Source organism: Hippichthys cyanospilos, chromosome 5 (assembly GCF_059441005.1).
Source record: "Hippichthys cyanospilos isolate Australia breed blue-spotted pipefish chromosome 5, RoL_Hcya_1.0, whole genome shotgun sequence".
NCBI classification, from domain to species: domain Eukaryota; kingdom Metazoa; phylum Chordata; class Actinopteri; order Syngnathiformes; family Syngnathidae; genus Hippichthys; species Hippichthys cyanospilos.
Window position 1 is genome coordinate 19,466,003 of NC_142373.1, and position 25,145 is coordinate 19,491,147.

Genomic DNA, 25,145 nt, shown 5'->3' on the forward strand with positions numbered 1-25,145 from the left:
TTGGCCAATAAGATGATACAATGTTGAGTTATGGTTGGTAAATGACGAATGGAATTGAAGTAAACTGAAGATGGGCGTGAGTTATAATGTTTTCTTCCGGGATTGTGCAGTCAGAGATGACTGTCAGACCATGGCTTCTCTTGATAGAGTAAAGGTGCTCGTTTTAGGCGATTCCGGTAAGTGCGTACTTTTCGAACAAGATAGTCTTCAAAATGCATTTTTATAATGTACTTCTCCAAGTACTTCGTGCAGCAGTGCCATCAATAGCTTTCCATGAAGTAGTACTGTATGTTTACTGTGGAATGTAAAGTTAGGATGCAACCCTAATGTGATTATTTGATCATTTAAATACTGTGCTTAGACTGTATTCACTTTTGAAATGATAGAAACCACAACGCCATGTTTGTGTTATAGCTATTTTTTTTTACATTCTGCTGTATGTTCACAGGTGTAGGAAAGTCCTCCTTAGTACATCTTTTGTGCCAGAACCAAGTTTTAGGAAATCCATCATGGACTGTTGGATGCTCAGTAGATGTGAGGGTAAGCTAACCTTTGCTTGCAAATAAAATAAATAATGCCTCTGAGTTTTGGAATAGTCCAAAAAGTATGTGATGTGCTTTACCATGTGAACAATTAAATAAAATGGACATGGAATGTAGGTCCAAGACTATAAAGAGGGAACCCCAGAGGAGAAGACATTCTACATAGAACTATGGGATGTTGGGGGCTCGGTGGGCAGTGCCAGCAGTATCAAAAGCACCAGAGCTGTATTTTACAATTCAGTTAACGGTAGGGTTACGTTCTGCACCTCGAAAATTTGTAGAATGCAGACTACTCTCTTTGTTATTTTAATCCCTCTCATCATTTCAGGAATTATTTTGGTGCATGATCTGACGAATAAAAAATCCTCCCAGAATCTCTATCGCTGGTCACTGGAAGCTTTAAACAAAGATTCCTCTCCAACTGGGGTCATTGTCTCAAATGGGTATGCATTTCACTAATGATTCCCCAAAAAATAAAAATTACACTTTTGGAAACACTGGGTTACACAGTATTCACCTTGTTTGTTTGTTTTTTGTTTGTTTTTTTGCAGTGACTATGACCGTGAGCAGTTTGCAGAGAACCCAGTACCATTGCTGCTCATAGGCACAAAGTTTGACCAGATTCCAGAAAACAAACGTAGTGAAGTTCTCACACGGACGGCCTTTTTGTCCGAAGACTTCAACGCGGAGGAGATCAATCTTGTAAATAACATTTTTAAATCCCTAAAACTGCTTTTAAAATGCTTTTGCTACTGTCAAAGTGTATGCAGGAGTTATAAACTTTTTAAAAACTGCTGTCAATGTTTTTTTTTCCAAATCACATAGCAATTTGTGTGATGTATAAAAACAAGTATCAGCACAATTATTTTACACCTTTTTCTTCAGGATGAAAAGTTTAAGATACCGGTACTCCTATTTTTAGATCATTTTTTCAGCATCAAATGGTTCAGTTGGCCAAAAATGTCTGTAGTTCAATCAAGGATTGACATATGTGGTTTTATGGGTTGATGGTTTTTTGTTTTTTTTTATTTAAGGAACTTTGATGCACTTTAATGTTTTTTGTCTGTTTCATGACCTGAAACCTGACTGATATATATTCCTTTTCTTTAGTTAATGATAAATATGAGTGCCTTCAATATCAATTCCAGCTATACTTAAACTTTTTTTTTAATAGACAGGGATCTTATTTATAGTCACCGTATTTTCTCTTTCTTGGCCTTTGCAACACAATAATAGACAAACTCATTGAGTAAGCGCTGGATTATATTGAGAACGCAACAGCTATGGTGACCCCTAGTGGTCGGGTATGATAAATGTTAGGCTCTACTGACAATTCTCAGTCCTTCTGTCAATAAATAAAGATCCACTATCGCATTTGTTTCTCCAGGACTGCACCAATCTGAGATACTTGGCTGCAGGCACGTCCAATGCAGTGAAGCTTAGCAGATTCTTTGACAAGGTGAGGTGGATTGAGATGCGTCCTGCATTTAGCGACATGGACTGAAATCCAGCTATTATTCAATCTTTCTTTCCAGTCCCAACTTTGAATCCCAAGTACTTATGTATGTAAAGTTTTTCCATTTTTTTAAGTGTTCAGCATAAAGAAGGTCTGAAAATGGCAGGTACTAAATCAATTAAGCACTAAAGTAAATGATTACTTTAGGCAGCCACATACTTAAATCATCATTTATGTACATAAGCGCTAAAGTAAGTGATTAATAAATTACTTTCGGGATTAAAAGTATTACTTATAGTACTTTAGTAGTTACAGTAATCACAGACTAACCTTTGGGTATTTTGTTACTTAACCAGTTCATCACCTAAAATAATTAATTGAGCATTTTATTCAAACAGTTGAAAAAAATAATGTAAAAATATCAATGGGATTAAATATCTGGATTTATTAAAACAATTTAATTAAAAAAAAATAAAAATATGTCTTTGGTACCCTACACCATCATTTCATTTGTGGTATGATAAACACATATGTTGTATCTCCAAACAGGTGATTGAAAAAAGATATTTCACAAGAGATCCAAGTCAGGTGAGTTCTGCTTTTAAAGGTTTTTATTTCTAGGGTTTAAAAAAAAAACAATACACATTTTTGTTTTTTGCTATTTAAGCGTGTACTTATGAAACCTTGAAGCATGCAATGTGTGTGCAGATGACAGGCTTCACGGACCGAAAGCGCTTCAACTTCAAGAGTTTGCACTATGACTGACAATGTGGTCGCTTGGTGGTCTGCGGATTTTCCATACACCTTTTCTCACAATCACTCTCACTATATTTTCACTTTCATGTGTATTCTTTGTACAAATGCATTCACATTGTAACCAGTCATTTTTATTAAAATTCTGTGAATCAGTGAAACATACAGTTTTGTAATTTTCTGATGCTGAAATCATTAAAAGATGTCTTCCTGTAAATGTGTGCAGACTTGTACATACTTAATGGGAATATTTAAAGGTTTTTAGTCATGCCAAAATTTACGCGAGTGTGCTTAAACGTAAGCATGCAGATATTTTTGTCTGGAAATGACAAAAGAAAGAAATCCAGTACTACAATTGTTATAGTTGATTACAAGATGCTAATAAAATGGGAAGCATCATCGAGATTCGAATGGAGGGCCTCTTGCATCATTTTAACAATTTGAAAAGTCCAAGGCCAGGTTGTGAATGAGTCGGAGCTTAAATGTAAATTTTTAGTGTTTGCTGTGGGGTGTTACTTTTCACAGTGCTTCACATTCTCTGAAGAAGTCACTCGCTGAATCGTACGTTTTGTCAGGCAATTAACTCATTCTAAAAATAACCGTCCATCATTTATTGATAATGTGTGTGTTAATCGTGTTCATTTGATATTAAATTGTAAAAGTATACTTGACTCTTCAAGTGGACTTCATGCTGCAATATTTCCCTGCATCACTTCCTCAATCCAGCAAAGGAAAGGCTGGATTTTAGTGAATACATGCGGATACCTGCGATTACTGCAATCCTCTTTATAAAGGAAGGATATTATTCCTTGAAGCTCGCTGTTGCAAATTATTGGTCCACCGGAATCCCCCTTGAAAACAGAATACAAAAATGATCATGGTTTGTCGGTGACTAAACGTGTTGTTTGATGCGCGTGTGGCACTTACCCAACAAACCCCGCCCGTCTCTTTAGGCCTGGTGCATATCATGTGATCCGACCGAAAGAAGCGCTGCCAAACATTTTTGCACTCAAAGATGAATTGTGTTTTCTCGGTGCTCTCCTTCAGTACTTTCGAAATCGGTCCCGTCTTATTTCCTTTCACAATTTGGCCCCAGCCAGCAACGGAACAAACCGTACCAGCCTGTAGGTTTTCATTCTTCTTGGGCAGTTTAATCACTTGGACAAACTTGTCAAGTTTGGCATGGCGTTGCAGCTGTGAGAGGAAAGTATGACAATTGTTTACTATTTGAAGTCACTGTATGGCAATGCTTCTCAATTATTTTTTGAAGAGAAAAGAAGGTCCAAAGATGGCAAGTACTAAAAATTAAGCACCAAAGTAAATGATTACTTTAGTAATATACTACTACTAAAGTAATTGATAAGGTAATTGATAAGGTGTTTTCTAACTATCATTTAATTACGTAAAAAGGGGTGTCAAACTTATTTTTCTAGCGACAATTTCTCTTTGGGCCAGTATAAGGCAACCAAGACAAATTTAAATTGTCTCATTGTACTATTACTGTACACAACAAATTGATGGCGCAGTAAAGAGAAATGACGTGTTACCTTTTAATGAAAAATGACTTTTCATTTATTTATTTTACCTTAAGTAGCATAATGTCATAGTTGTGTCCATCGTATTTTGGATGAAGATGGAACTCGGCCACGTGGATCCGTTGCTGGCTTTTCTCCCGCTCGCTTATTTTGTGTGCTCCGAGTATGGCTGTCATAGTCTCATTGCTGACAACCAGAGAAACAATTATTTGAATTACAAAAAATATGTTTTTTTTTTTCTCAAGATGTTATGTTTCAAGCTGTCCTTTCAATGCAGTTTCTGCAAATTCCAGCCTTCTCCCGCAAAATCAAAACGACACAAGTGAGCGTGTCGCTGGATCTAAACTAAACTCGAGAGTTCATATTGGAAGTGAAAAAAAAAAAAAAACGGTAATAATGACGCCAGTACAAAAACTCACTAGCAGTGGGCTGCAGTCAGGACAAAGTCGTTGCGGATTAACATCCCGCCACATTCATGGTGTCCATGGGAATGCAGTGATGCCATGTAGGGTCTTGAATGAGGCTTTGCAGCCTTGCCGCCCACTATAATGCTCCCTGTTGCTTCTGATGTGAAGAATGATGATTAATTACACACACATACTGTATAGCATTTTTCCTTAGCTCTTTCAGTGCCAAGCGTTATCAGAAGAGAAAAGCTCTAGAGAGCCAGTACATTCAGCATTTTCACTCACCTTTCAAGGCTAATAGAATATTGTGTACTATGTCCATGTAAATATGGGTAGTATCATGTGAAAGATTGATTTCCATTCCTTAGTTTGAATTGCATCTAGGTAATATCTATGTTGTGAGGGAACACTGCCATCCAACGGTCACAGTTATCACTACAGTGCTCAATTGGCTTATATTAGGTAAGCACTAGCCAAGTGTGTCAGCTCCTCTCCATAAAAACGTATTTGACCAGAATAATATGATTTATCATTATTATTACTATTTTGAAAGGTGAGAATTCTTGTCCATGGCACTGAATGAGTTCATATATTTGTACTTCCTAAAAAAACGAACTTAATGACTTACAGACATTAATTCAATCTTACCTGGAAACCAGGAGAACATCTGAAGGACAAAACTGGCGTAGTAAATGGGCGTCTTCATCGCTGTGCTGATTAAACTCATTCCGAAAGATAGACCCCTTAGTCATATACCTCTTACAGGAAACTAATTGGGAGGTGTCAGCTACAGCCAGAGATTTTTTTTTTTTTTTTGGCCACAGCACCTATCACATCTTTGCATGCTGGAAAGAGATGTGTGGAGGCCTGAGGTAAGATGTGCTCAAAAATAATAAATGTGCGATGAAAAAAAAAAAACAAGGAATAATATAGCATACAAAGTAACCAATAAAAAAACGAATAAACTGACGACTAAAAGACACAAGGGGACAATGAGAACCTGACAGAGAGAGACATTGGAGACATTTCGACAGCGAAACTTCAACAACGACCTGACAAGAAATCAAAGGAAACATGAAACTAAATACACTCAAAACTGATGAGACAACAAGGAGAACCTGGACAAGACACAATTGGAACTAGGAGCTGATTGGCCAACACAAGGGAAGCAAGTTACTGCAGACGGGTGGACGCAAATCACACTGTTGAGACACTGACATGAGAGCAACAAAAACATGAAGTTAAACACATAAACAAAACCCCACTCAAGACTATCAAAAAAAAGTCCAAAAGAACAGAAAAACGCAATAACAACCCACAGAACATAGTTACCAACATAACATAACTCCACAAAAGATTTAACACATTAATAGTCCACAAATTGTTTAAAATGTTAAAAAAAAAAAGCATTTTGTGAAGTATCTTGTGTTTATTCCATCATATTACAGAAATTTAAGTACAGTTGTATTTTACTATTTACCATACAATTTATCACTTTTATAACCCTCATTGATTCCACCTAATTTCATGTGACAATTTTAGGACTCAGTCGAGCTCAGAGTTTGCTTTCTTGTCAGTTATAAAATTTGTTTAGCAACATATGTCAGACTGATATGAACGTTTGTTCTGCGCAAACTTTGGATATTAATGTTATGATTACAATTAGAATTGTGGAGTAGACAGTTTTTTTTCAAACTAACCAACTCTGCACCTTTTCTTGTTCATACTTTGTTGTTGTATTTCTAAAGTGTCAAAGAATGACGGACACACAATCCACGCATATCGATCCATTGGCATGCTTTTACAAGGGTCATGGAATTTTACATGCCCCCAAGTGTTTTTACTCGGATTTTCTCTTCACCGTCCCCCCTCCGCAACACTTGCGGGCGCAGAACAAGCAGCATTTGAGAGTCACCCAGAGTGCAGCTAGAACCACAGTGAGCAGGAAGCCGATGACATCCAGGCTGTGGTATTGACACCAGTTCAGATCGTGCGCAGCGACCCGTAGATGTGAGGCTCCTTTGTGTCTCATGACAAACTCGGTCCAGAAAACGGCCAAGTCCAAAGGCTGAATGGGGCGGTCTCGGTGTATCGCAGATAATTTCACCATCTTCTCTTTGTAACTGAATGGGAGCAAATATGGTACAAATCAGTTCAAAGTCAGTGAGAAATGCATTGCAACGATGAAGATGTCATTGATTGACATAAGTCCCCAAAATATAAGAGGCACCACTATGCCGGACGCGTCTTTAATTATATAGGGTCAAATTCTGGTATTTTCTATGTGACCATGTATAGGACGCACCAACAGTTTGGCAATAATGTCAAACCTATAGCAAAACATAAATCTCATCTTTGTAAATTCTTCATGTTTTCCTGTGTACATATCCATATATTATGTATCTTGTGGGTTAAATTAAGTGCGTTTCAGATTTCCCACATTGTGAGCGGTCATGAATGCAGCGCCAGTGTAACCTGCTCCAAACAGTTGTTTCTCCTTTCTCCTTTCCTCGTGATGACGTTAATTTTGCCATGAATACCCAAAGTTGCACATTATATATGCCTAAAGACCACAATTAATAAACAAGTCAACTGAAATACCTTTCCAGGGCACTCATCTCCAAATGGTTCAATTCAGAGTGGAAAGGTAAGGAGACATCATAACCGTTACATGATCCTCCCCGTTTTACTAATATTCCTGTGTGTGAACAAGGATGGACTTGCACGTTGGTTCAGTCTGCTTGCTTCTTTTATCAAAAATGATACCGTAGCAACCTCAGCTAAAACGGGCTGCTGCAACAGGCACTGGCTGCTAACAGCCCGCCCTGTTGCTCATTCCATGACGGTAAATATTGAAAATCAGAATAATGTCGATCTAAAAATATACGTGTGCGTCAAAACTCGCCTTATGTGGCTGACAAATCTTCCTCAAATGATGTTGAATTAAAAAAATAAATAAATAAAATCGAATTTTTAACTGACCGTTTATTGTACGCATCCATAGTTTTGGCCTCCATTTTTGGAAAAAAAAAAGTGTGTTTTATATTTTAGGGAATTACAGTAAAATGTCACATCTGAGATTACATGAAAAAACGTTTGCATGCTTGTCTTGACAACTTGCTAATTATTGTCAGCCACGAATTGACAGATATGGCTGAATATGACTGCACTCATTTCCATCAGTGACAGAGACTCTCCACGTGCCGCTTGTGGGTACCGCTGAGGTACAGTTGAAACCCAAACTGCATTTTCTTTTTTTTTTAAGGTGGGGTCTGTAAACATCAAGATTACTATGGACAAACAAACACACACACACACACACACACACACAGTTGGAGTCAGGTCACTTTTAACATCCACATTCATGTTTCTTTACCTTTTGTTGTTGATAATCTTATCCAGAGCCACCAGCACTTTGTCTGTGGTCACGTCGTACATAGTGAGCTCCTCTGCAACGCCACGCGCCACCATGCGCCGAACATTGTCGGACTGATCCCCAAACAGCGGAAACATGAGCATGGGAACAGCGTTGCAGAGCCCTTCATAGAGACCATGGGCGCCTCCGTGGGTGATGAACAATTTTGCCTTGGGGTGACCTGAGGAGCATGTGGGGGGGGGGGGGGGGGGGGGGGGGGGGGGGGGGGAGAATCTGAGTTCAAGGTTCAGATCAAGTCAATCATGATATCATTGAAGACCATCAATAAATTGAAAGACTGCTTTGCAAAGTGCTTCTTACAATAAAAATATCCATAAACCAGCCATAATGGTTGGGAACTTGAAAAAGATCATCTCTAAAGAAAAAAAAGGAGGTATCAAAATGTTAATTGCCAGCAGACGATGACGATAATGAACAAATTACATATGTCAAATAACCACATGCTGTAGCTATGTTTTAATTCTGTTACCTTGCTGCTAACAAAAAACAGGAAATGCCATAGCTAGGGTAAAAAAATGCATCTGTTTTGTCACACAAAGCTTTTAAGCAAAGAATATTTGATTCCAAACTGTGGGGGAACACATGCAGAGAGACAATACAACAATACTCACTGGCATATTTTTCCTCTGCAAAGACTAGTATTACTGCTTGATGGAAAAGCTAAAGCTATCTCGGTGTACCGTACTATACATCCGCACGTCTGTGGCCAGGTGGCCAGGGTGCAGCTTCAGAAAGAGCAGCACAAGGGCCATTCAAGTTAAGCAACAAAAAAAAAAGCACTTTGTTTCTTTACATTATTGCCATTGCTTTATTTGCCGGGTTATATATGGTGTCACATAATGACGTAACCTAGCACAAGGCACCACTTTAGTGTAAGACAATAAATTAAACATTTATGAAGTCAAGACGTATTTATACTTCTTTACAGAGTCCCAAACCAGAATATCAGGTACTTATTTACAGTGAATGAGTTAATATCAGTATTATCCTATTTACCCAAAAGATCATTCTGCGGCAGCCACTCCATCAGTTTCACATTATTAGGCACATTCTTTAGTTCCACTCCAGTGTATCGCCACAAAACCTGAAACAAACACACATTCACTGCCTGTAAAACTGTTTTCTTTGGCCAATATGGAGTAATGCATAGTTTGAAAATATCATCAATCGTGAAAGTGGAGGCGTCACCCTCTGTGGAATCTGCCGAAAGGCGCCAAGGAATTGCAGCGCTTTCTTTTCCGGCATGTTGGAGACCATGGAACCCAGCGTAAAGACGATGAAGCCATGCTCCCCTGAGCCTTCTACAAATTCCTCCAAATCCTGCAAGGTCCAAACAAGGAATTAGCGTCAGCAACGTCGGACATAGAACAAGTGTGTTTTGCAAACATGCCGCCAGATTTCAGATTCCAAATTAACTCCTTAAAAGTACTCTGCTGTGCTCTTTCTACATTGCACATTCTATTCGCTGCACACCCAAATCCAGAACCTGTGAATCCAGATGTGACACGTCATTGGTCTGGGCGCTTGGAATAGTCACTGCAGGCAGGGGCTGCTGTTTTCCGCAGTTGATACCGCCGATATAAACCATGTTGGGCATCACAGGTCTGGGCCACTCCACAGCAAAGTCCAATTCAAAGAGCCAAACAGCACCGTGGCCTAACAGATTTTTGTAGGTCATGTTTTCTTCTACATACTCCCTGACCAGGTCATCAAATTGGCCAAAAATGAGACGACACGTATAGGACTGCACCAGAGACATGATGTTGTTTTTTACCCTCTGCGGGAAGCTCATAACATCTGAATTGCCTGAGAAGTATTTGGGAACGTAAGACAAAGGACCAGGGCACTGGTTGGCCTTCATTTCTAAATCACAGGTGAGTCCGCGCAAGAAGTATACAACTGGAACGGAAAATATATGAGACAGGATGGAGCCGCATGGGTGGAAAGGGTCCGCCAGCACCAGGTCGAAGCTTTCATCCCTAAGACGACTGAGCAAATTCTGCTGATTGAGAAGACCTCTACAGCCTTTCCCCAGTAAGGACGTGAAATTAACCGAAAGCTTCACGTTGACAAAGAAATCGTGAGAGATTGGATTATTGCCTAAAACATGGTCCTGGAGCACTGAAATCATGTAATCCAAATAAGCTTTGCCGTAGGGCACCTTGTAGACTTGAGTCCTGTAACCATCTGAACTTTTCATCATCCAGCTGCTTTCAGGCACCAAAACCAGCAAGTCGTGTCCTTTCTGCGTCCACTCCTTTATATTATTATAAGCAATATTATAACATGCGTTGAGTGAATCCGAATGAATACTCACTGCAGGCAGGGGCTGCTGCTTCACACAGTTAATACCGCCAATAAAAACCATGTTGGGCATCACGGGTCTGGGCCAATCCACAACGAAGTCCGATTCCAAGAGCCAGACAGCGCCTTGGCCTAACAGATTTTCGTAGGTGATGTTTTCCTCAACATACTCGCTGACCAGTTCATCGAATTGGGCGAAGGCGAGACAACACGTATAGACCTGCACAAGAGCCATGATGTTGTTTTTTACTCTCTGTGGGAAGCTCATGACATCTGTGTTGCCTGAGAAGAATTTGGGAACATAAGACAAAGGCGCAGGGCACCGGTTCGCCTTCATTTCTAATTCACAGGGGAGTCCACGCAAGAAGTAAACAACCGGAATGGCAAAGATACCAGACAGGATGGAGCCGCATGGGCAAAAATTATCCGCCAGCACCAGGTCGAAGTTTTCATCCTTCAGCTGATTCAGCAAATCCTGCTGCTTGAGAAGACTTCTACAGCGTTTTGCCTGTAAGGATGTGAAGTTAATCAAATGCTCCATGTTGAAAAACAAATCGTCAAAAATTGGTTCGTTGGCTAAGACTTTTTCCTGGTGCTCTGAAAACAAGAGGTCCAAATCAGTTTTGCTGTAGGGCACTTTGTAGGTTTGAATCCTGTAACCCTCTGAGCCCTTCATCAGCACGTTGCTTTCAGGCATCAAAACCAGCACGTCGTGTCGTCTTTGCGCCAACTCCTTGACCAAGATTTTCATGCTCAGCCAGTGACTCCCATTCACAGGAACAACCAGCACCTTCCCCCCCGAGGCAGACCCCAAAAAAGAACACCAGAACCCGGCCAGCAGACCCAGTGCGGGAAACCACACTCTGACTCTCATCGGCTCTACTCAAGTCAGGCAGAAGTGACCAAAAAAAAAATAAAGCTCTAAGACCTTTTCTAGTTGACATCTGTAAGTGAGCATGCGGTCCCGGGAGCTGTTGTATTAGGCAGGTGTTAATTACGCCAGTTAATAATTTGTCATAACTTTGTCTATTTTTGTTAACTAAACACAAATATGTCTCGTCATGGCTCCTGTTCACTTTTTTTTTCAAAAGATTTATTGCAAGTTTACCATGCTATTTGCAGAGAGTAAGCAACACATACAGAACGCTATAACATTCTGTAATATAATTTGCATAAAGCTCAAGGCTCAGGTGTGTTTTATTTGCCTTAGTAAGCATCATGGCTCCTGAGACATGTCATCTGACATATCTACTTATACTGTAGATCCCATAGGAATCTCACTTGACCAAGGCTTTTAGCTAATATTATGCATTAAAGCAGGGGTGTCAAACTCATTTTTATCATGGGCCACATTGTAGTTAAAGTTTCAAATACATTTTAAGTATGATCGTCACACATTTACACATTTTGAAATCGTAACCAACACAGTAACAAAACAGATGTGTAAAAGTTAAAAACAACTCGCAAATGTAGTATTTTAGCCAGAAATTGAAGTCATACATAGCATATTGCAGGCCACATAAACTTATGTGGCTGACCGGATCTCAAGTTTGACACCTGTGCATCAATGTGTTAACAGCATGTGTATATATATGTGTATATATATGTGTGTGTGTATATATATATATATATATATATATATATATATATATATATATATATATATATATATATATATATATATATATATATAGATAGATATATATATATATATATATATATATATATATATATATATATATATATATATATATATATATATATATAGATATTTATACTGTATATATACTGTATATATATATATATATGTATATATATATATATATATATATATATATATATATATAGATATTTATACTGTATATATACTGTATATATACTGTATATATATATATGTATATATATATATATATATATATATATATATATATATATATATATATATATATATATATATATATATATATATATATATATATATACAGTATATATACAGTATATATACAGTATAAATATATATATATATATATATATATATATATATATACACCATCGGTGAAGGACTGAGGGATAGCTTGGCGGTGCTGAGGGACTGCCCACCTCTGCTGTTAACACATTGATGCACAGGTGTGTGTGGTCTGAGTGGTTGGAATACTCACTGTGGGCAGGGGCTTTTGCTTTGCGCAGTTAATACCGCCAATATAAACCATGTTGGGCATCATAGGTCTGGGCCACTCCGTAACAAAGTCATTTTCCAAGAGCCAAACATTGCCGTAGCCCAACAGATTTTTGTAGTTCATGCTTTCTTCTACATACTTGCTGACCAGGTCATCAAAGTGGGCATACATGAGACGACACATTTCGTACTCCAGCAGAGCCATGACGTTGTTTTTTACCCTCTGTGGGAAGGTCATGTCATCTGTGTGGCCTGAGAAGTATCTGGGAACGTAAGACAAAGGCGCAGGGCACTTATTGGCCTTCACATCTAAATCACAGGGGAGTCCACGCAAGAAGTAAACAATCGGAACAGACAAGATATGAGACAGGATGGAGCCACATGGATAGAAAGGGTCCGTCAGCACCAGGTCGAAGCTTTCATTCCTCAACTGAGTCAGTAGATTCTTCTGGTTGAGAAGACCTCGACAGCTTTTTACCGGTGAGGATGTAATGTTGGCAAAAAGTGTTACGTGGAAAAACATATCGGTAACGATTGGCTTATTGGCTAAGACATTTTCCTGGAGGATTGATAAAACGTGGTTAAAATCAACATTGCTGTAGGGCACGCTGTAGACTTGAGTCCTGTAACCCTCTTCTGGGGTTTTGATCAGCAGGCTGTTTTCAGGCACCAAAACCAGCATGTCGTGTCCTCTCCGATTCATCTCCTTGACCAAGATTTCCATGCTCAGCCAGTGACTCCCATCCACGGGAAAAACCAGCACCTTTCCCCCAGCGGCAGGCCCCAGAAAGGAGCACCCAAGCTTGGCCAGCAGCCCTAGTGCGAGAAACCACGCTCTGACACTCATCGGCTCCTCTGAAGTCAGGCAGAAGGGAACAAAAAAAATAAGAGCGTAAGACCTAGTCAACGTTTTCTAGTCGAGGTTTGCGAGTGAGCGTGCCGTCCAGGGAGCGGTTTTATGGAGCATACTGTACTCAAAATAATATGAAGGGGTGTGAATTACACCAGTTAATGATTTGTCTATTTGTTTTTGTATTAACAAGAGCGTGTCTCGTCATAATCCTGTTTGGTCACTGTAATTTATTTTATTTGTGTAAGTGACTTGCTATTTTTTTCCGGATGTAGTTATTATAGTTTCACATCGTTACCATATTATCGCTGGTGCTTTATTTTCAAAGGAGCAAAGAAAGGGAAGTGCCGTAAATTTTCGGCGAACTGTCGCGAATAGTTTAGTTTAGTAAATAGTAAATAGTAAATAGTAAATAGTAAAGTTTATTTCGAAAAAGCGCCGACTCAGGTTGAAGGATCACGCATCGATCAAAACTCAGCCAAAACCGGCGTTTAGAGTCTAATTTAGGAAACAACCGTCCAGCGCCTATTATATTTGATTTATCGCTATATATTTCATGTTAGTGACTTAGTTTAGTAAAACTGTAGTTGTATTAACCGATTCATTCCACTAGAGTGTGCTAACGCACTTCGAGTAATTATGTTGTAGTGTAAGGTTAAATATTATTGATAAAATTAATCCTTTTTGTTTTTTCCTGACTGCATTTCCTATTCGTTTTTGTATTACAGCTCTTACGAAGGAAGGAATGTTCCCACAAGGACGAAAAAGTAAAACGGTGAACCATCAGTTAAAGAGACCACCTTTATTTCAACCGGGAATGCTGCACACTGAATGGAAGTCTATTTCCATGAAATGGTAATACCATTACCCCGTCCTGTGACTCTCTTTCAAGAACTCACTCCACACTCCAGCCCTGCTGATCCAAGTTACGGCCACATTTACAAAGGACAGGCTGCTAATTCGATCCAGCAGAATGTTTTGTTAAGAACCTAACGGTCGCTTGAAATGCTTCAGGGTGTTGAAGGATTTGTAAAAATAAATTCTGAGGATGCCAGTTATCACAAATGTGTCTTGTCACACTCCTGTTTGCTCATTTTGTTTTATGGATGTTATCTTTTTTACTTTGCCATTTGCTGGGAGTAAGTATTTCGAAAAACATGTTCTTATCGCCCAAGGCTTGGGTGTGTTATATTTGCCAATCATTAGCAAGCTTTTGATGAAAGATCTGCAACTTTAGACGGATTTGGTGTGAGCTTATTTAATTGGGTTTATTCAACGCTTGATTGCTTTTTTTTCTGAATGAACAGTTTGAACTTCACTTCCAAACAACGCGTGTGACCCGAATGAGTTCAGGACAGCACCGTGTTGCTCCCATCGCAGCATCTCACTGGGAACCAAAGATTGTCAAGTTGATTGAACGTTCTCGTGACTACGCTTTCGGGAAGAACTTCACAATAAAGGCACCCGCGTTATATGCTACTTGTACCATAAGTACATTTTATTTTGAAGGAGTTGCCGGTTCTCACAACATTTGGCTTTGACTACTATACCGTAGCATGACAGCCACTGCATTGTCCCGTAGGTCAATATTATAAGCAATATTATAACATGCGTTGAGTGAATCCGAATGAATACTCACTGCAGGCAGGGGCTGCTGCTTCACACAGTTAATACCGCCAATAAAAACCATGTTGGGCATCACGGGTCTGGGCCAATCCACAACGAAGTCCGATTCCAAGAGCCAGACAGCGCCGTGGCCTAACAGATTTTCGTAGGTGATGTTTTCCTCAACATACTCGCTGACCAGTTCATCGAATTGGGCGAAGACGAGACAACACGTATAGACCTGCACAAGAGCCATGATGTTGTTTTTTACTCTCTGTGGGAAGCTCATGACATCTGTGTTGCCTGAGAAGAATTTGGGAACGTAAGACAAAGGCGCAGGGCACCGGTTCGCCTTCATTTCTAATTCACAGGGGAGTCCACGCAAGAAGTAAACAACCGGAATGGCAAAGATACCAGACAGGATGGAGCCGCATGGGCAAAAATTATCCGCCAGCACCAGGTCGAAGTTTTCATCCTTCAGCTGATTCAGCAAATCCTGCTGCTTGAGAAGACTTCTACAGCTTTTTGCCTGTAAGGATGTGAAGTTAATCAAATGCTCCATGTTGAAAAACAAATCGTCAAAAATTGGTTCGGTGGCTAAGACGTTTTCCTGGTGCTCTGAAAACAAGAGGTCCAAATCAGTTTTGCTGTAGGGCACTTTGTAGGTTTGAATCCTGTAACCCTCTGAGCCCTTCATCAGCACGTTGCTTTCAGGCATCAAAACCAGCATGTCGTGTCGTCTTTGCGCCAACTCCTTGACCAAGACTTTCATGCTCAGCCAGTGACTCCCATCCACGGGAAGAACCAGCACCTTCCCCCCATCGGCAGGCCCCAAAAAGTACCAGAGCCCAGCCAACAGCCCGAGCGCAGGATACCACACCTGGACTCTCATCGTCTCCTCTCAAGTCAGGCGGAATTGACCAAAATCAAAAAGAGCGTAAGGCCTCGTCACAACTTTTTACAGTTGAGGTGGGTGTGTGTGATATAACTTTCCTATCATTTTTATATTGCTCAAGGCTCAGGTGTGTTTTATTGTATCAGTGGGAGGCACAGTGGCAGACTGGTTTGCATGTCTGCCTCACAGTTCAGCGTGTTCAATTCCAGTTCACCCCGGGCTTCCTATGTGGAGTTTGCGACTTCTTCCTGTGCTGGCGTGGATCCGGGCACTCCGGTCTCTTCCCACATTCCAAAAACATGCATGATATTTTTCAGAGAACAAGTCAAGTTTTTCCCCCTCATTTTCAACCCCAATATTAGGGAGTCGACTTATAGCCGCGTACCTCAAAACAGACCAATTTTTTTCCACATACCCATGATGGAATAACATGCATACAATGTGAAATAAGTAATATCCTGTCATTTACAAGGCTTAAAAAGAATATATATACCTCTAATTTGACATAATATGCATCCGTTTCAGTGTTTGTACAGAACGTCGCAAAAATGCACTTCCGTGGCTCATTCTTTTTGACGCACTAGGAAAAGGAAAAGACGGCTTAAGTGATCTCAATGGACGTGCGCTTGAAGCTGGCATGGATGTCGGCAAGTGGTGGGAGAAACAGTAATGGGGAACTTTTCACGCTTTGATCTCACAACAGACATCACTTGGGTAAAACTTAATCTCACCAAATTTTATGCGACAATTTAAGGATTTGCTTTGCGACATTTGTCAGACTTATATTAAAGTATGTTCTGCGCTAATTTGGGAAATTAATGTTATGATTACAAATTAGAATTGTGGAGTAGAAAGCTTTTTCAAACAAACTAAGCACCTCTTCTTGTTCATTCTTGTTTTATATTTCTAAAGTGCCAACGAATGACAGAATGACTTTGATTCGTGTCTTATTTTCTTTTAAGCTTTGAGGCAGTTTTGGAATTCAAACCATCACTTCTTTTTATGGTCATTCTCTTTCACATTTGACGATACAAACAAAAATATACCATTTGAATTTTTGCTAACACACAATTCACACACATCAATCCATTCATATGCCGTTACAATGATCATAGAAGTTTACATTCACCCCAGTGTTTTCACTCGGATTTCCTCTTCACCGTCCCCCCTCCGCAACATTTGCGGGCGCAGAACAAGCAGCATTTGAGAGTCACCCAGAGTGCAGCTAGAACCACAGTGAGCAGGAAGCCGATGACATCCAGGCTGTGGTACTGAAACCAGTTCAGATCGTGCGCAGCGACCCGTAGATGTGAGGCTCCTTTGTGTCTCATGACAAACTCGGTCCAGAAAACGGCCAGGTCCAAAGGCTGAACCGGGCGGTCTCGGTGTATCGCGGACAATTTCACCATCTTCTCTTTGTAACTGAACAGAGTGCAAATCCGTTCAATGTCAGAGTAATGCATTGTCATGATAAATACTATGTGTTAGGGCTGGAAATCTTTGTGCGCTGATTCGATTCAGAATCAATTTTCGATTCAAAACAATTTTCGATTGGTGACTCGCGGCACAGCGCGCCTCCGACGGAAGCGAAAGGGAGCCGATTTCGTTTCATGCATAATATCGATTTAGGCACATATTATATTGTCCACCACACTGAGTGATAAATCTGAACGTGACTGCACTCATTTACTTCAGTAACAGAGACTCTCCACGCTTTTTTAGCCTGAGGTACATTTGAAATTCTGAATACAAGTATTTGTTCATTTTGGAGAGCCGGGTTACTTTTAACACCCTTACCTTTTGTTGTTGATAACCTTATCCAGAGCCACCAGCAGTTTGTCTGTGGTCACGTCGTACATAGTGAGCTCCTCTGCAACGCCACGTACCACCATGCGGTGAACGTTGTCCGGCTGATCCCCAAACAGTGGAAACATGAGCATGGGAACGGCGTTGCAGAGCCCTTCATAGATACCATGGGTGCCTCCGTGGGTGAGGAACACTTTTGCCTTGGGGTGACCTGAGGAGCATGGGGGAAGAAAAGGATCTATGAGTTCAAGGTCCAGATCAAGTCAATCATTGAAGACCACCAATCAGTTACAAGACTGCACTTACAAACAGAAAATAATAATAAAAATGAAAAAAAAGACACAAACCAGCCTGATTGGCCGGAAAATTCATTGATGAAGAAGAGTAAGGAAAATGTGTCTTGAAAAAGATCATCTCTAAAGAAAAAAAGAGGATACCGCTTTTAAAATGTTAATTGCAACTCCCAATGGATGTGAATCAAACCAAACAATTAAAAAAAGAATTGCATATGTCAAATAACCAAGTGCTGCAACTATGTGGTAATTTAGCTACCTTACTGTAAACACAAAATAGGAAATGCCATAGACAGAGTAACACATTGCACCTGTGTAGTCTTATTAAGCTTTTTGAGCGCAAACAGTGGGAGAACACATGTAGACCGACAACACAACAGACGCATGCTGTATTTGTTTTAGGGCTTGACGGGAAAAGCTAAAACTATAGCAGCCTACAGTACTGTACACCCTTAAACCTGTATTACGCTGCTCCCAGGTGGCCAGGGTGCAGACACCAGAACAAGCAGCACAAGGGACATTCAAGTTAAGCACCAACAACAAAAAACATTTTGTTTCTTTACAATATTACTATTGCTTTATTTACCGGTAAGTACAATAGTATATATTATATAAAGTGTCACTTAATGACGTAACCTAGCACAAGGCACCACTTTAGTGTAAGACAATAAATCAAACATTTATGAACTATTATTGTATTTATACTTCTTTACAGAGTCCCGACAGAGAATTTCAGGTACTTATTTGCAATGTTTTTTTGTTGTTGTTTTTTTCAAATATTAAAGTAAGAAAATATCTGAAAATAGTTGGCAGTGAATGAGTTAGCAGTGTTATCCTACCTACCTAAAAGATCATTCTGCGGCAGCCACTTCATCAGTTTCACGTTATTTGGCACATTCTTTAGTTCTACTCCAGTGTATCGCCACAAAACCTGAAACAAACACACATATTCAATGCCTGTAAAGTTGTTTTCTCTGGCCAATATGGAGTAATGCGTAGTTTGAAAATATCATCAATCGTGAAAGTGGAGGCGTTACCCTCTGTGGAATCTGCCGAAAGGCGTCAAGGAATTGCAACGCTTTCTTTTCCGGCATATTGGAGACCATGGAACCCAGCGTAAAGACGATGAAGCCATGTTCCCCTGAGCCTTCTACAAACTCCTCCAAATCCTGCAAGGTCCAAACAAGGAATTAGCGTCAGCAACGTCGGACATAGAACAAGTGTGTTTTGCAAACATGCCGCCATATTTCAGATTCCAAATGAAATCATTAACAGTACTCTGCTGTGCGCTTTTCACACTGCACATTCTATTCACTCTACATCCAAATCCGGAATCTTTGCCACGCTAATGTCCAAATGTGTACTTCACATGGGGTATGTTTCACACACAGTGTAAGAGAGTTAACAACCAAAAAAAAAGGGTTTTCGAACAACATTTTTATCTGACAAACAGGCAAACAAGATTATAGAAGTAATCCCTTAATCCCTAATAATACTCTCGGGAGATTTCTAAATGGTGAGCTCAGATTTGATTAAGTACTCAAACAGATGTGATTAAATTGGGCTCAGCAAAGGGTCAAAAAAGTGAGCCACATCAGAGGTTTTGCCTATTTAGATAAAACATCATTTACATAACATTTCTTGATTTCGTTTTTGGAAAGTGAATTTCAAGTGATTTTAATAGCCTTTATTGATAGTTTAAACCTGAAACATATCACAAACAATCATCCAAAAACTCGGATTTAATTTCTGGCATTTATAAACAACACATTGCTCAATATAATACAGTGCTCAGATAGAAAAAGACGTATGGCTTGTCAAAATATTCCACACGTGTTTTTAGACAATTCGATTGAAAATTGTCTAGATAAATACCGGTGTCCAAAATGAGACACTACAGCACCATTCGAGTTTATTTTCTTTGCACTGTACATCTTGAAAAGTTGTGCAACCACATATTTTGATTGGGGCATTTTCCTTCCACTGGATATGTGTTTCATTGTATGTATTTATTATTAGTTCATCTTATGATGTATTCTTACAAAATAAGTATTTTATGAACAAATGGAAATAATTTTTAATTGGTTAATACAACGTAAGTAAAAATGTATAAGGGGCCTAAAAGACAGTTCTTCTCATTGATTTTTATTTGTTTTGACCATTGCACATTTGCAAATTGCACTAATTGTTTTAAATTATATACCAAGGTTTATATACCAAGTTATATACCAGTCTGGATGAATGGAGAATAGATTTTGAAACCTCATGGGACAAGTATAGAATTAAAATTGAGGTTGTAAATATATGTCAGTGCTTTTGAGCTCCGCAAAGGGGGCTTGCTTGTGTTAACTGACCACCACCAAAAGTCTAACGCCAGATCTTGTAAAAAGGAAGCGTGTACTCCTGCATACATAAAATCCCTTGAGCGAATCCAGATGTGACATGCTGTCGACTAGAGTGGTTAGAATACTCACTGCGGGCAGGGGCTGCAGCTTTGTGCAGGTGATACCATCAAGAAAAACCATGTTGGGCATCACGGGTCTGGGCCACCCTATAGCAGAGTCCAATTCAAAAAGCCAAACAGCACCGTGGCTTAACAGATTTTTGTAGGTCATGCTTTCGTCTAGGTATTCATCCCTCACCTGACTCAGCAAATTTTGCTGGTGAAGAAGACTTCTACAGCTTTTTGCCCGGAAGGCCGTTAAGTTAGCTGAAAGCTTCACGTTGAAAGAGAAATCATTGGCTAAGATGGTTTCCTGGAGCTGCGAAAACAAGCGGTCCAAATAAGCTTTGCTGTGTGGCACTTTGTAGACTTGGGTCCTGTAACCCTCTGAGCTTTTCATCAGCAGGCTGTTTTCAGGCATCAAAACCAGCATATTGTGTCCTCTCTGTTATGTGTCAGCTCCTTGACCAAGATTTCCATGCTCAGCCAGTGACTACCCTCCATGGGAAGAACCAGCACCCTTTCACCAGAGGCAGGCCCCAAAAGAAGAACCAGAGCCCAGCCAGCTGCCCGAGTGCGGGATACCACACCCCGACACTTGTCGTCTCCTCTCAAGTCAGGCAGAATTGACCAAGGAGAAAAAGAGCGTAAGACCTCGTCGCAACGGTTTCGAGTTGAGGTGAGTGAGCATGCAGTCAGTCAGGCATCAACGGAGAAAATGCCATCAAGACCGACAGATGTAAAGAACACCAGCAAATTATTTGTCCTAATTTTTCTTGACACAGTTGCGTCTTGTCACACTCCTGTTTGCTCACTTTGTTTTTTGCATTTTTGCACGTTTGCAATTTGCACAGCGTAAGCAATACATACAGTAAGATAACATAACATTTTCATACAGCTCAAGGCTCAGGTGTGTTTTATTCGCCTGTTATTAGCAAGCGTTTGGTGAAAGCGCTACAAGAATGACGAGATTTTCTTTTAGTTTATTTAACTGGTTTGCTCAAAATGTGTGTGCAAAGTTTACTTTGAGCAGGCCTGTCCTCCCTCAACCCCAAACAAGCTGGCTACGCAGCCCTTTTGATCTTCCACTGCCTCTATTGATATTTCCTCCTTTATATCTGCAGTCTTTATGAGGGCATTTGTTTACACTCACATTACTTTTTACAACACATACAACTCAAAACACAAACTCGTAAATGTATTTGTCACGAATGAAAAGTATCTACGCAAATACAGTGCTCAGTGGGAAATATGTTTTTTTTTTTTCAAGAAACGCTGCATCCCAAGTGGGATTTTGGTTTCATTGGTTGTATTTAAAGCAAGCTTGAAATAACTCAAGGAAACTATTTGTCTAGACAGTCTGCGCCCAGCCATACATGACAGCAAGGGTTGGTGATGCGATACAGCAATATTTAACACCCTGTCCTTCCTTTGATTGCACCCATTCTATGTGTCGTGTTTTTTGGGGCATATTCTGACAAATCTGAGTCAATCAAACAATTTCCCAGAGTCAGTACTGATAGGTTGAAGGACCTTTCATCAGTATTCTCTGAAAATTTTCATTGAGGGATTGAAGGAACTTTCGAGTGGGCGTCAAAGGAACTTTCGAGTGGGCGTCAAAGGAAGTCAAAATAAAAGCGTTCGCTTTCCCCTCCCTTCCTTGGCTTCATAGCAACGCGTCAAAATCTGTGCTCTGGATGACCAGAAAAATGAAAAGGGAAGGAGCGAGCGCAAATGTCAGCGACCACACAAAAGTGCACAAGCAGACAAGCTCACAAATCCTTAAATATGGGCTTACAAAGCCAAGAGTTGTTTCCAAAACCTCCAAGATGTTGTTAGGATTACTTATTTTTTACTTTCTTCCATGTTACTGACATGAACCCAAAGATGAGAAGAATACAAGTCATGACTTCACAATGATGGGACCCTGTGGGTCACAAGTGTATAGCACTTGGACAAGGTGATTTGGGTCAAGGCTGGTGCTAAACTGGCCAACGCCAAACCTCTAAAGCCCGATCTTGTAAAGAGGAAGTGTGTGCTCCAGGCCACATCTTATGCCTTGAGTGAATCCAGATGTGACACGTCATTGGCTGAGTGGTTGAAAAACTCCCTGCCGGCAGGGGCTGCTTCACGCAGTTGATATCCTTGATAAAAACCACGTTGAGAGCCTATCCACAACACAGGCGGATTTCCACAGCCTAACAGATTTTCTTAGGTCCTCTCTGTGTCAACCCCTTGACCAAGAGTTTCGTACTCAACCAGTGACTCCCATCCACGGGAACCAGCCCTTCCCACCATCTGCAGGCCCCAGAAATGAACACCAGAGCCCGCTCAGCAGACCCAGTGCGAGAAACCACGCTCTGACACTCATCTCCTCTTAAGTCAGGCAGAAGGGACCAGAAAAAAAAAACAAGCTAAACCTAGTCGCGACCTTTTCCAGTTGAGGTGTGTGAGTGAGCATGCGGTCCCGGGAGCAATGCGGAACCTGTCCTCTGACATTACTACTCAAGAGGATATCACTTGACTGCAAGGCCTTCAGCTAACATTCTGCATCAAAGTGTTAACAGACACTATTGTTGTGGGAACAATCGGATGAATGGCACACGGTTGAGAGTGTTGGGGTGGAACGTGGGTTACCGGTCACTGTGCTATTGATGCGCTAAAAAAGTATAAGACTAACTCAGTATAAGTATAAAAGTAAAAGTATAAGACTGACTCAGTGTGTACAGCGGAATTGAATTTGAAGGGTATTCAACAACAAAAGGAATATTACAATAAGAATGTGCAATTTATGCAAAAATGTATTTACAATACATATAAAAAACTATTGCGAGGAAAAGGAAAAACCTTTAACGCGTTTAACGTTAAACTGGCACTGCGTTCACGGACCACTAACAATGTGGGAAATCTGAAACACACTTAACGCGCAACAAATACGGATATGAACACAATTTAGGAAGATGAGATTCAATCTGTTTTGCTATAGTTTTTACATTGTCGCTAAACTGTTGGTGCATCTTATACACGGTAACAAAGAAAATGCCTGGCTACCACCCAAGGTCTAAAGCCAGATGTTGTAAAGAGGAAGCATGTTCTGTTGTGTTCATAGTATGCCTTGAGTGAATCCAGATGTGACAGGCCGTTGGCTTGAGCGCTTGGAATACTCACTGCGGGCAGGGGCTGCTGCTTTGCGCAGTTGATACCGCCAATCAAAACCATGTTGGGCATCACGGGTCTGGGCCACTCCATAGAAAAGTCATTTCTCAAGAGCCAAATATCGCCGTGCCCTAATAGAGTTTTGTAGGTCATGCCTTCTTCTACATACTCGCTGACCAGATCATCAAAGTGGGCATACATGACACGGCACAAGTAGGACTCCACCAAACCCATGATGTTGTTTTTTATCCTCTGTGGGAAGGTCATAACATCCGTGTTGCCGGAGTAGAATTTGGGAACGTAAGACAAAGGAACAGGACACTGGTTGGCCTTCATATCTAATTCACAGGGGAGTCCACGAGAGAAGTATACAACGGGGATGCCAAAGATACGAGACAGGATGGAGCCGCACGGGAGGAAAGGGTCCGTCAGCACCAGGTCGAAGCTTTCATCCCTCAGCTGACTCAGCAAATTCTGCTGGTTGAGAAGACTTCTACAGCCTTTTTCCTGGAAGGACGTGAAGTTAACCAAAAGCTGCACGTTGAAAAACAAATCGGAGAAGGACGGCGCATTGACTAGGACGTTGTCCTGGAGCTGTGAAAAGGAACCGTCCAAATCAGCTTTGCTGTACGGCACGCTGTAAACTTGAGTCCTGTAACCCTCTGAGCTCTTCATCAGCAGGCTGCTTTCAGGCACCAAAACCAACATGTCGTGTCCTCTCTGCGTTAAGTCCTTGACCAAGATTTTCATGCTCAGCCAGTGACTCCCATCCACGGGAAGAACCAGCACCTTCCCCCCCGAGGCAGATCCCAGAAAGGAACACCACAGCCCGGCCAGCAGACCCAGTGCCGAAAACCACACCCTGACGCTCATCGTCTCCTCTCAGGTCAGGCAGAAGTGGCCAAAAAAAAAAAAAAGAGAGAGAGAGAGAGAGGGAGAGTAAGAGCAACTTTTTCCAGTTGAGGTGGGTGCGCGTGTGAGGGAGCATGCGTTCGCGGGAGCTGTTTTTATCAGGCATCCACAGAGGGTGATGTAATCAAAGCAAGACGGATGGGTGTAAGATTACACCAGTTAATCATTTGTTGTGCCTTTGTCTAGTTTTTGACTTAACACAATAATGTGTCTTGTCACGCGACTATTTGCTCATTTTGTTCCGTGGAGCTTTGCACGTTTGCTTTGCAGCTTGCATGGCGTGGGCGACATGTACACAATGTCAAAACTTTTTAAAAACATTCTCATCTCATTCGAGCGTCAGTTGTGTTTTATTTGCCTCATTAGTAAGCGTTTGGTGAGAGATTTGCAAGTCATGGGGGCTTTGCTTTCGGCTTATACAACTGATTTGTGCAAAGCAGTGCAAAGTTTACTTTGAGCATGCCTCCCCCCGCCCCCCCAAAAAAAAACAAACTGGCTGGACGGCACTTTTGCTCTTATCGCACCTTCTTTCTCTGCCTCTATTGATATTTCCTTCTTGACATCTACAATCTTTAC

General features: G+C 40.6%; 4 protein-coding genes and 1 pseudogene across 6 annotated transcripts; 1 reads left to right on the forward strand and 4 right to left on the reverse strand.

Annotated features, from left to right (window-relative positions):
• Positions 1 to 112: 112 nt before the first annotated feature.
• Positions 113 to 3,162, forward strand: rabl3 (RAB, member of RAS oncogene family-like 3). The gene is made up of 8 exons (XM_088415347.1): positions 113 to 176; positions 449 to 540; positions 660 to 789; positions 871 to 985; positions 1,094 to 1,244; positions 1,930 to 2,001; positions 2,548 to 2,586; positions 2,707 to 3,162. Exons 1-8 carry the CDS (start codon positions 131 to 133, stop codon positions 2,761 to 2,763), a joined length of 702 nt encoding a protein of 233 aa, XP_088271473.1. The 5' UTR covers positions 113 to 130; the 3' UTR covers positions 2,764 to 3,162.
• On the reverse strand, positions 2,603 to 5,560 carry LOC148423900 (granzyme B-like). Its single transcript, XM_088415346.1, has 5 exons — positions 5,342 to 5,560; positions 4,706 to 4,850; positions 4,337 to 4,472; positions 3,679 to 3,945; positions 2,603 to 3,602 (listed from the first exon to the last, which is right to left on the reverse strand). The coding sequence occupies exons 1-5, from the start codon at positions 5,418 to 5,420 to the stop codon at positions 3,438 to 3,440; spliced, it is 792 nt and encodes a 263-aa protein (XP_088271472.1). The 5' UTR covers positions 5,421 to 5,560; the 3' UTR covers positions 2,603 to 3,437.
• A 615-nt stretch (positions 5,561 to 6,175) lies between these two features.
• Positions 6,176 to 13,671, reverse strand: LOC148423901 (UDP-glucuronosyltransferase-like). Of its 3 annotated transcripts, XM_088414910.1 has the most exons (6): positions 10,926 to 11,307; positions 9,667 to 10,145; positions 9,318 to 9,449; positions 9,126 to 9,213; positions 8,070 to 8,289; positions 6,176 to 6,816 (listed from the first exon to the last, which is right to left on the reverse strand). In XM_088414910.1, exons 1-6 carry the CDS (start codon positions 11,305 to 11,307, stop codon positions 6,534 to 6,536), a joined length of 1,584 nt encoding a protein of 527 aa, XP_088271036.1. In that variant the 3' UTR covers positions 6,176 to 6,533. The 3 variants fall into 3 exon arrangements, with proteins under 3 accessions (XP_088271036.1, XP_088271034.1, XP_088271035.1); XM_088414908.1 differs by lacking the exons at positions 9,667 to 10,145; positions 10,926 to 11,307 and adding an exon at positions 12,593 to 13,671; XM_088414909.1 differs by lacking the exon at positions 9,667 to 10,145 and having other exon boundaries at positions 10,447 to 11,307.
• Positions 13,672 to 14,928: 1,257 nt separating this feature from the next.
• Positions 14,929 to 16,677, reverse strand: LOC148423902 (UDP-glucuronosyltransferase pseudogene; annotated as a pseudogene).
• A 255-nt stretch (positions 16,678 to 16,932) lies between these two features.
• LOC148423903 (UDP-glucuronosyltransferase-like) lies at positions 16,933 to 24,645 on the reverse strand. The gene is made up of 5 exons (XM_088414967.1): positions 23,670 to 24,645; positions 19,096 to 19,227; positions 18,902 to 18,989; positions 17,757 to 17,976; positions 16,933 to 17,381 (listed from the first exon to the last, which is right to left on the reverse strand). The coding sequence occupies exons 1-5, from the start codon at positions 24,528 to 24,530 to the stop codon at positions 17,099 to 17,101; spliced, it is 1,584 nt and encodes a 527-aa protein (XP_088271093.1). The 5' UTR covers positions 24,531 to 24,645; the 3' UTR covers positions 16,933 to 17,098.
• Positions 24,646 to 25,145: the final 500 nt, after the last annotated feature.

Coding starts and splice junctions, on each gene's coding strand:
- rabl3 (XM_088415347.1), top strand. CDS start 131: ATGGCTTCTCTTGATAGAGTAAAGGTGCTCGTTTTAGGCGATTCCG. Junction 1,245..1,929: donor ACGCGGAGGAGATCAATCTT/GTAAATAACATT, acceptor TTGTTTCTCCAG/GACTGCACCAATCTGAGATA. Junction 2,002..2,547: donor TTAGCAGATTCTTTGACAAG/GTGAGGTGGATT, acceptor ATCTCCAAACAG/GTGATTGAAAAAAGATATTT.
- LOC148423900 (XM_088415346.1), bottom strand. CDS start 5,420: ATGAGTTTAATCAGCACAGCGATGAAGACGCCCATTTACTACGCCAGT. Junction 4,851..5,341: donor GATGTTCTCCTGGTTTCCAG/GTAAGATTGAAT, acceptor TCTTCACATCAG/AAGCAACAGGGAGCATTATA. Junction 4,473..4,705: donor CTGACTGCAGCCCACTGCTA/GTGAGTTTTTGT, acceptor TCTGGTTGTCAG/CAATGAGACTATGACAGCCA.
- LOC148423903 (XM_088414967.1), bottom strand. CDS start 24,530: ATGAGCGTCAGGGTGTGGTTTTCGGCACTGGGTCTGCTGGCCGGGCTG. Junction 18,990..19,095: donor TTCGGCAGATTCCACAGAGG/GTAACGCCTCCA, acceptor TGTTTGTTTCAG/GTTTTGTGGCGATACACTGG. Junction 17,977..18,901: donor GCCGCAGAATGATCTTTTAG/GTAGGTAGGATA, acceptor CATGCTCCTCAG/GTCACCCCAAGGCAAAAGTG.
- LOC148423901 (XM_088414908.1), bottom strand. CDS start 13,456: ATGAGTGTCAGAGCGTGGTTTCTCGCACTAGGGCTGCTGGCCAAGCTT. Junction 8,290..9,125: donor GCCGCAGAATGATCTTTTGG/GTAAATAGGATA, acceptor CATGCTCCTCAG/GTCACCCCAAGGCAAAATTG. Junction 6,817..8,069: donor AAGATTATCAACAACAAAAG/GTAAAGAAACAT, acceptor GCTCCCATTCAG/TTACAAAGAGAAGATGGTGA.